Source organism: Trichechus manatus, unplaced genomic scaffold (assembly GCF_000243295.1).
Source record: "Trichechus manatus latirostris isolate Lorelei unplaced genomic scaffold, TriManLat1.0 scaffold00057, whole genome shotgun sequence".
NCBI lineage: Eukaryota > Metazoa > Chordata > Mammalia > Sirenia > Trichechidae > Trichechus > Trichechus manatus.
In genome coordinates this window covers 11,685,466-11,695,060 of record NW_004443993.1, presented here as the reverse complement: position 1 = coordinate 11,695,060, position 9,595 = coordinate 11,685,466, and the positions used below count along the sequence as shown (strand labels likewise).

The 9,595-nt window shown below is 57.0% G+C and overlaps 1 protein-coding gene across 1 annotated transcript in view; it reads right to left on the bottom strand.

Moving 5' to 3' along the window:
- The window catches only part of SMIM24 (small integral membrane protein 24), a 3,300-nt gene extending 589 nt beyond the window's left edge, over positions 1–2,711 (bottom strand). Inside the window, exons 1-3 of the mRNA XM_004378647.1 lie at positions 2,645–2,711; positions 1,884–1,995; positions 1,564–1,629 (exon numbers count right to left, since the gene is read on the bottom strand). Coding sequence (XP_004378704.1) covers positions 1,564–1,629; positions 1,884–1,995; positions 2,645–2,711 — 245 coding nt within the window. The remainder of the gene's footprint in view (positions 1–1,563; positions 1,630–1,883; positions 1,996–2,644) is intronic.
- Between the last annotated feature and the right edge of the window lie 6,884 nt (positions 2,712–9,595).

Here is a 9,595-nt window from a genome sequence, read left to right as displayed (position 1 = left end):
TGGATGGATGGATGGATGGATGGATGATGGATGGATGGATGGATGGATGGATGGATGTGTAGATGGATAGGTGGATGGGGAGATAAGTATTTAGGTGAATGGATGGTTGCATGCAGGGATGAATGGGAAGATAAGTGAATGAGATGAAGGAATGAGAGAATGATGGGTGTGGATGGGTAGGTACGTGAAGGGATGAATGGATGGATAGATGGCAGTGTGTAGATGGGCGGATGGATGGGCAGATCAATGTGTTAATGGGTAGATGGATGGTTAGAGGATGACCACTGACTAGGCATATGTTTAGATGGTTGTGTAGGTAGAAGGATGGCTGATGGATGGAAGGAGGGATAGAGGATGGATGGGTAGATGAATGGTGGATGGATGGATAGAGGGATGGATGATGGATGGAGGGATGGATGATGGATGGAGTGATGGATGATGAATGGATGGAGGAAAGGAGGGAGGAATGATGGGTAGGTGGATGGATGGAGGAATGATGGGTAGGTGGATGGATGGACAGAGGGATGGACGATGGATGGAGGGATGGATGGATGAATTGAAAAATGGAGGGGTGGATGATGAATGGATGGATGGAGGGAGGGAGGGAGGGATGGATGATGAGTAGGTGGATGGATGGAGGAATGATGGATGGATGGACAGGGATAGATGATGGATGGAGGGATGGATGGATGAATTGAAAGATGGAGGGGTGGATGGAGGAATGGACAAGGCAAAAAGGAAACTATGCATGCAGGAGTATATGTGGGATGTAGATCGTGCAGCACATCCTGGGAGCAGGAATCACATTTTACTGGGGCTGAGCTGGGTCTTAGACAAAGCAAACAGATGTGTCCTCATCTCTCCCCAGGCACATCTTGGTCTCAGTGAGACTCTTCCAGTCAGACTGATCTTTCCACCATTCCCACTCTCCACTGCTGTTGAGATCTTGTCCCAGCAGAGCCCCCACCCCTGACCACCTCCCCAAGCCCCCTCAGCAGAACCATCATGTCTGGAAGCAGTCAAGACCTTAGAGGACTTGTCTCTAGGAGAGTCCCCACACCAAGTCATATGCATGTACACAGACACCTACACAGTCCCACATCACAGTCTCATTCAACAAGTATTTATTAAGCGCCTACTGTGTGCCCTGTGTGCTGGGCACCAAGGACATAGCCGGGACCTACTGGAGGCCACGGTCTAGAGGGAGAGATGGTCAAGAAACTGGTAAATGACTCATAATTTCAGCTGGTGGTAAGTGCAAAAAAGAAACAGAGGCAGGGTTATGGAACAGAGGGTGTCTGGAAGGCTAGTGGTCAGAGTGGACCTCTGTGAGGGGGAAACATCTGAGCAGGCACTGAAAAAGAAGGAGCCGGCCAGAAAAAGATACAGGGAAAAGTGTTCCAAGCAGAGAGAATAGCAAGTGCAAAGGCCCTGAGGCAGAATGTGCTTGAGGAGTTCAAGAACAGTAAGAGGTCATCATCCATGCACACCTGTGCCCCCTCCAAGGTAGGGGCTCACAGAAACCCCTGCACGTGACATCTACACACCCTCACAAGGCAGTACCTCAGGTCCATGTCCGGGCACACGTTGGGCTGCTCTCTGAACTCGGCCTCCTCCTCATCCTTGTCTCTGCAGAGATGGAGAGGGGGTGGAGGGAGGCAGTGAAGGGCGGTGGTGGAATAACCTCAGCCTCAGTCGGTCTCCCCCGCTGGAGCCTCGTGAGCTCCAGGAAGTAGGAGGGGATGGGTCAGGTGCAGGCCCAGGGCCTGGGCTGTGGGGTGAGGGTCCCAGGAAGAACACGGAATGGGGAGACTGCTGGACATCAGGACCCATGGCAAAGAGAGGGTCGGCGGGGGGCGCTGCAGGTGGGGAGGGGCTCGCACCTGGCTTTGGAGCACCAGATGCGGTTGGCCAGCAAGTAAACAAAGACGATGAACAGGAAACCCACCACCGCGATGAGGCCCACCAGCCAGGGCTGCAGGCGCTTTCCGGTGTCTGTCGAAGCGAGGAGGGGCTCAGGTGGAGAAAAGCAGGGGGCTCCCAGGCAGAGGAGGGGAAAGAGGTACTGGGGGGTACTGAGACAGAGGGGGTCTTGGAAAGGCGGTGGCCCTCAGAGATGGAGGGGGTACCTCAAAAGGAGAGGACTTCAAGAGACGGGGGCTTATAAAGGAGAAGGGGGCCAAGAGAAGTTGTCAGGTGCTGTCTCATAGCGACCCCATGTGACAGAGTAGAGCTGCCCCATAGGGTTTTCTAGGCTGCAGTCTCTACGGGAGCAGATCACCAGGTCTTTCTCCTGTGGAGCGGATTGGTGGGTGGGGAACTTTCAGTTAGCTGTCGAGTTTAACCATTGCTCCCCCAGGGCTCCCTTCAGAGAGGGAGGCCTTAAAAGGGGGCTCAGAGAGCGGAAGGGCTTGGAGATGGGAGGGGGCTCAGAGGAGAGGGAGAGGGGCCTAGGGAGGGGACGGGACTGGGGGTAAGGGAAATGTTGGGGGGCTTTGAGAGGGGCCTCTCCCCCTTCTCCTTCTTCCTGCCCCTTCTCAGTTACCTCAGTTCCTCATGATGGAAAATGGGGAGATGGGGAACCCCCTGACCATCCCCACTCCCACGCCCATCCCCCACCCCTGCCCCGGAGGTCGCCCTCTACCCTGCTGGGCCTCAGAGGGCTTGAGAAGTAGGGTGACGAGCACAAGAAGGGTCCCCAGGGTCTCCATGGCCAGCCAACGAGTGAGCAGTCCCAGGTCCGTGTCCACAAGCCTGGGTGTGGATTCTCCCTTAGCACCACCCACCCCTCCTCCGCCAGCTCCTGCCCTCCCCCCTCCCAGGGCAGAGTCTGGACTCCAGTAACAATTAACCCGGGAACTGGCCCCGCCCCCCTGCCACCAGCCTCAGAACCATCACCCCGGGCCACGCCCCTGCATCCTCAATGCTGGGGTCCAGCAAGATGGCCCTGACGTCCCCCTAGGCACCCCCCCCCCCGGGCCTGTGCACACCTATTACCCGTGTGTGAACTGACAAACTGGAATGTAATAAAAATATAACAGAGTCACTCTTTGTCGCTTACACGGTTACATTGTATTTCCTCATCCTAGCAAACGCACTAAGGAGCCCTGGTAGCACAACAGTTAAGCGCTCAGCTACTAACGGGAAGTTTGACAGTTCGAACCCACCAGCTGTTCTGTGGGAGAAAAGACAGGGGCAGTCTGCTTCCAAAAAGATTACAGCCTTGGAAACCCTGTGGAACAGATCTCCCTGCCCCAGAGGGTTGCTGAGTTAGAGTCGACTCTACGACAACGGGTTGGTTTTTTTTTTTAATATCACACAAGGAGTCCGTGGGTGGTGGGGTTAGCAGCATGCTCAGCAGCTAACCGAAAGGTTGGAGGTTCGAGTCCACCGAGAGATGCTTCAGAAGAAAGGTCTGGTGAACTGCTTCGGAAAACTCACCCATTGAAAACCCTAGGTAGCACATTTCTACCTGCCATACTGCAGCTGGTTACAGGTTATGGTGGGGTGGGGGCAGTGGCGGGTCAGTGGTAGAATTCTTGCCTTCTATTGGGAAGACTAGGGTTCGATTCTTACCCAATGCACCTCATGAGCAGCCACCACCTGGCTGTCCACAGAGGCTTGCATGTTGCTAAGATGCGAAACAGGTTTCAGCGGAGCTTCCAGACTAAGAAAGACTAGGAAGAAAGGCTTGGCGATGGACTTCCGAAAATCAGCCAGTGAGCACAGTTCTACTCTGATACACATGGGGTCAACTCAGCCAAGGTCATACAGTAGCAACATCAGAGCAGGATTTGAACCCAGGCCAGGCGTCTCCCTCACCGCCAGCTCACACTGCCCCATCCTGGCTCCCAGGCCCCTGGGCCCCACATGAGTGTGAGGATGAACAAAGGAGCTGGCCGTGTGCCCGCCGTCCACCTCCAAATCCAGATGCTCCCGTGTGTTCAGAGAACTGGGGTGCCCTGGGCAGCGGGTGACTCATGCTCCCACCTCTCCTCCCCCCCGCTCCCCATCAACCTTGGCCACCAGGTTGATCAGATAGTAGGCCCTGCCCGGGCAAAGTGGAACCCCACCCCAGTGCCACAGACTCAGCCACAGCCCTGGGGGTTGGCAGGAAGGCCCAGCGGGGGCCTGGCCTCCTCCAGGTCTGGGAGAATTCCACGGGCCCCTTGGGGGTGGGGAGGATTCCAGCTGTCTTGCCATGTGCCTTTATGGAGCTGCGGTGGATTAATTACTTTTGTGTGTGGCCTGTCTAGCCATGGTCTTATAACTCCCACCCAGGTGACTGTGTGATAGGGTAATCGTAGCCCACAAAGGGGATTGGTCAGTTTTGCATTAAAAGAGAGCCAATTCCAAAGCAGAGAGGAGGAGCCCACCACCAAGGAAAGAGAGACCCGGCCACATGAGTAGGCGCCGTGGGCTTCCCGGCCCAGGGAGAGAGAAAGCTGAGTGCCTTTGGGCAGAGGCCAAGGGCCAGGGAGAGGCGTGCCTGCAAGCACGGCTGGGAAGAGGCTGTCCTGATGGAAGAACTGTATCCTGAGGGTTTCTGAGGCTGAATTGTAACCTGTAACTTCCCTAATAAACCCCGTGATTGTGAGTATGGTCTGTGAGTTCTGTGTGGCCATTGCAATGAATTATCAAACCCAGCAGACAGTGCCGTGGGAGGGACGGTTGGTGTCAGAACTGGTAAACGTGGCAGAGAGAGGAGGCATGTCTGACCCCCCACCTCACAGGAATCAGCCTGGGGCTGTTGATCTTGATTCTCCTTCCCCCTGGTGGGGTTGGAGGAGGTCAGACACCTCCTCCAAGCCATTTTTGCAGCACTGACTGTATACCTGGTCTTGTGCAGATGGGCCACTCAGCGGAGCCAGGATGACAGAACTCAGATGTCCCAGCCAGGACAAGCCACGGGCCCACTTCCACCAGCCAGGTGAGCATATATTAAGCGCATGTTGTGCTCCCTGTCCTGGGCAAGGCTTGGAAGAGGAGGAAGCCTCAGTACCATCCTCGGGCGGATCTGGGAAGTCAGGATGCCCAGAGACAAAAGGATACAGACGCTGGGTAGCAGAGTGTGCACGAGGTGGGAGGTGGGGGGTGGAGGGGAAGAAGAGGTGGGGGGCCCAGGGGAGCAGTGGGGGCAGGACCCTCCTCGGAGCTTCTGCATTCCAAGCGAAATGGCTCAAACGGGCTTTTTGCGTGAAAAGCTCTCTGCTGCTTGGCTAAGTCATTGACCTGCTCTGTGCCTCAGTTTCCTTAGCTGTGAAATGGAGGTGATGCGTCCACTCTAGAGGGTTACATGAGATGCAGAGAGGGCTTACTCAGCACAGCAGCAGACGCGTAAGTACTAGCTAAGGGTTAGCTGAGGGCAGCGGCGGCTCCGTGGCAGAATTCCCGCCTTCCATGCGCCCAGCCAGCACAGCTCATGCACAGCCATCCCCTGGCTGTCAGTGGGGGCTTGCGTGTTACTAGGATGCTGAACAGGCTTCAGGGGAGCTTTCAGACTACGATAGACTAGGAAGAAAGACCTGGCAATCAACTTCCAAAATCAGCCACTGAAAACCCCAAGGATCCCAATGGTCTGATCCCCAACTAATCACGGGGATGGCGCACAACCGGGAAGCATTCCATTCCCTTGTGCTTGGGGTCACCATGGGTCACTCGATGGCCACTAACAATCAGAGTTAGCTGCTATTATTTTCTTTTTTTTACAAAATCTTATTTGTGTTCCTGGTTTACAGACTGCTGACGGCTGGGTGAGGCTGAGTGGGGTTAGGTTCTGGGGATGTGGGGGAGGCAGGAGCCTGGAAGGAAACCGCTTCTCCACCCTGTGGGCAGGTCGGTGGAGAAAGGGGCTCCGTTAGCACAAGCTGCATCCATTCATCCCCCAAAGGGGCCGGAGTCTGGGGGCAGGGCCTGCAGAGAGGACCCGGCTCAGTCCAGCCTCCAGAAGCTGCTTCGGACAGACGGATCCTTGAAGGTGATGGAAGGGTGGCGGGGGGCCCGGGCAGGGGGCTCCACAGGGGCCCCTTCGGCACCCCGGCCTGTGTCCTCATCGCTCCGCCAGGCCAGGGCCAGCCGCAGGTCCAGTTCCTCCAGGCCCTCGCCCGCCAGGCTCGGGCGCAGCTCCCGGGGAGCAGCCTCCTGGTCCGGCTTCGGCCCAAAGGCCCAGTCTGCAGCCGGTGGGGAGGGTGGTGAGGAGCCTCCCGGGCACCGTCCACCCCTGGCCCATCCTGGGCCCAGAGAGACCCCCAGCCTCCCAGTCCCCGCCCACCCTCCACCCCATAGCACTGACCCCAAAGAGACCTTCGGCCTCCCCCAGTGCCCCGCCCACCCTCCGCCTGTCCCTGGCTAGGACAGGCCCTAGAACCCCCCAGCACACACCCAGCCAGGCTGGCGGTAGGTGGCGGCTCACCGGCCAGGTCATGGGCCAGGTCCTTGATGAGGTGACCGACGATGGCGTAGGCCACGCCCCCCACCAGGAGCGCGGCCAGCAGCAGGTACAGCGCGTCCTGGGGCAGGCGGATGGAGTCCAGAGGCGGCGGCCGGTACTCCTCGTACAGCGGTGGGGCCGGGCTCCGGCCCTCGGGCTCCTCTTCGTCCGCCAGCCCCGGCATCGCGGCCTCGGAGCAGCCGAGGCCCGGAGGTGACCGCGCGGCGGAAGTATTAGGGGGCTTTGGGCTAAGAGGATTGGGGGGCTCTCCCTTGGCCACCATCTGCTGGGATTAATCCCATCGCAGATCGCTTCCGGAGGCCCCAGACCCCTCCTCCTCAGTCCCAGCCACACGGGCCTCTATCCTTCCCTCCTCCTGGCCTGTGAACTTGCCCTTCTGTCTGCAGACAACGCCCTGCCCCAGCTTTTCCTAAGGCAGCTTCCCTGGCTTCATTCATTCCCCCAAGTAATTATGCAGCACCTGCTGGGACCAGGAGCCCTGGTGGTGCAGGGGTCAAGCGCTCCACTGCTAACCAAACGGCTGGCGTTTCAAACCCGCCAGCCTCTCCGCGGGAGAAAGATGTGGCCATCTCTCGCGTAAAGATCACAGCCTTGGAAACCCTATGGAGCAGTTCTACTCTGTCCTACAGGGTTGCTGTGAGTTGGAATCGACTCGACGGCAGTGGGTTTTTGGGTTACTGTAGTCAGAGACCCTTCTCAGGGCTGGGACTCAGCTGTGACAAGGCAGACGGATCCCTGCCCTCACGGAGCTGACCCGGAAGGTAAGGAACTGTTGTTAGGTGTCATCCAGGTGATTCTGACTCACAGCGACCCCATGTGACAGCACAACCGCCCCGTAGGGTGTCCTAGGCTGGAATCTCTACCGGAGCCGACTGCCAGTCTTCCTCCCACAGGGCCGCTGGCTGGGTTGGAACCCACCCAGTTAGCAGCCGAGTACTTAACCATTTCTGCCATCAGGGCTCCAAGCCAAGGAGACAGACGTGGAAATCAACATTTCCAGGTGGTGTCAGTTCTGACTCATGGTGGCCCCATGTGTGCAGCAGATTGCCAGTCCTTTCTTGCGAGATGCCTCTGGGTGGGCTCGAAACACCAACCTTTCAGTTAGTGGTAAAGCGCTTAACTGTGCCACCCAGGGGCTAGGCATCAACATAGCCTCCAATGATACAGTAAGTTAGAAAGTAGGAAGTGGTACGGGGGGAGGAGGGCATGGTAAAGGGGTGTAGACTGACTTCTAGGAGGTAAGTTATTATTAGCTGCTGTCAGTCGGTCCCTGACTCACGGCGACCCCACGCACAGCGGAACAAAATCGCTGCCCGGTCCTGTGCCATCCCCATGATTGGTTGCAGATTGGGCTGCTGTGATCCACAGAGTTTTCATTGGCTGATTTTCAGAAGTTGATCACCAGGCCTTTCTTCTTAGTCTTTCTTAGTCTGTCAGCTCCACTGAAACCTGTTCAGCATCCCAGCAACACACAAACCTCCACGGACAGACGGGTGAGAGCTGTGCATGAGGTGCACTGCCCGGGAATCAAACCCAGGTCTCCTGCACGGAAGGCAAGAATCCTACCCCTGAACCACCGTCTCATAGGAGGGAAGTAGGACTCTTTGAAATAGGTAGCCAAGGCCTCACTGAGAAGATGACATTTGAGCTGAGATCTGGAGGAGAAGAGGAACAGCCACATGAGTGTCCAGGGGATACTCACACGTGTTCCAGGCAGAGGGAACAGCCCGTGCAAAGGCCCTGAGGCAGGATCATCCCTGGTGAGTTGGAGGAACAGTGAGGACACCCTGTGTGGCTGGAGCATAGTGAGCTAGGGGGAGAGAGGAGGAGGGGAAGGACAGGGAGGGGACCAGGCAGATCGTGCAGGGCTCTGTGGGCCAAGGCAAGGGCTTCAACTTCTACCAGAGGGAGGTGGGGGCCCTGACTCAGGTGCTCACGGGCGACCTCTGGTGGCTTTGGTGGGAAAAGACTGGGAAGCAAGGGCGGGATGGCAGGGGAACCAGGGCAGAGGCGACTGCACTGGTCCAGGTGGTCAGTGAAGGGCCTGGCCCAGGTGGAGGCAGAGGAGGGGGTAGAAGTGAAGAGATCTGAGATAGATTCTGAGCCAGAACCACCCAGCTCAACCCCTGTAGGATTCCTGACTCTGAGAAAGCATGGGAGATAATAAATGTCATTTTAAGCTGCTAAATTTGTGGTAATTTGTTACATCAACCCCAAAACCAAACCAGCTGCTGTCAATTCCTACTCACAGTGACCCCATGTGTGTCAAAAGGTTTTCAATGGCTGATTGTTTTAGTAGATAGCCAGGCCTTTCTTCCAAGGTACCTCCGGGTGGACTCAAACTTCCAACCTTTCGGTTAGTAGCCCCTAACCGTTTGTACCACATACAGGGGTCTTGGCTGGGAGCAGTGTCATCCACATAACAGGCGGGAAGGCTGAGTATAGGGCACAGGGCCAGGCAGCTGGGCAGAGAGGGCAGTGGGAGCAGGCGGCAGTTCTAATCGCCTAATTTTCTCACCAAAGCAGGAAGCAAGGTGACGCGCTAACATCGAGGATGAAGGGTGTGCTGGAGGTTCAGCGAGGGGATGGGCGGCTGACATGTAGCAGGGTGATGATGGGCGCAGGCACTTGGAACGCGGACATGGAGAAGACGCAGTTCACATAAAAGCTACTCTGCAGTAGGAGTCCCTGGGTGGTGCAAAGGGTTAATGCGCTCGGCTGCACACAGAGGAAGTGGACCCAACGAAACTGGAACCCACAGCCTGGGCTCTTAGCTGCACCAATAAACCCCTTCCCCTGTGTCCCCAATAGGAGGTGAGTCAGGTGGTGGCTTGGGGTGGGCCAGGCTGGAGGGCTATTTCCCCAGAGCCCCCTGGGAGGGGGCCTGCTGGCAGATCTGCCCCCCAACCCCCTGATGGTGAAATAGGCATGGGCTGTTGATACCGATGGTCACGGGAGTCAGGGCAGACCCCAGCTGATCCACCCAAATGCCCACCACCCCACGCACATGAGGTTTCCTTGAGAGCGGCCATCCTCCCGCTCCCAGCCTCCCCTCCCTCAACACTCTGAGGAGTCAACGTTTGGCAAAAATAATTCAATATTCCATTTGGGCAGCGCCCTGAGGTCTGGCTTGCCCCTCCCTGG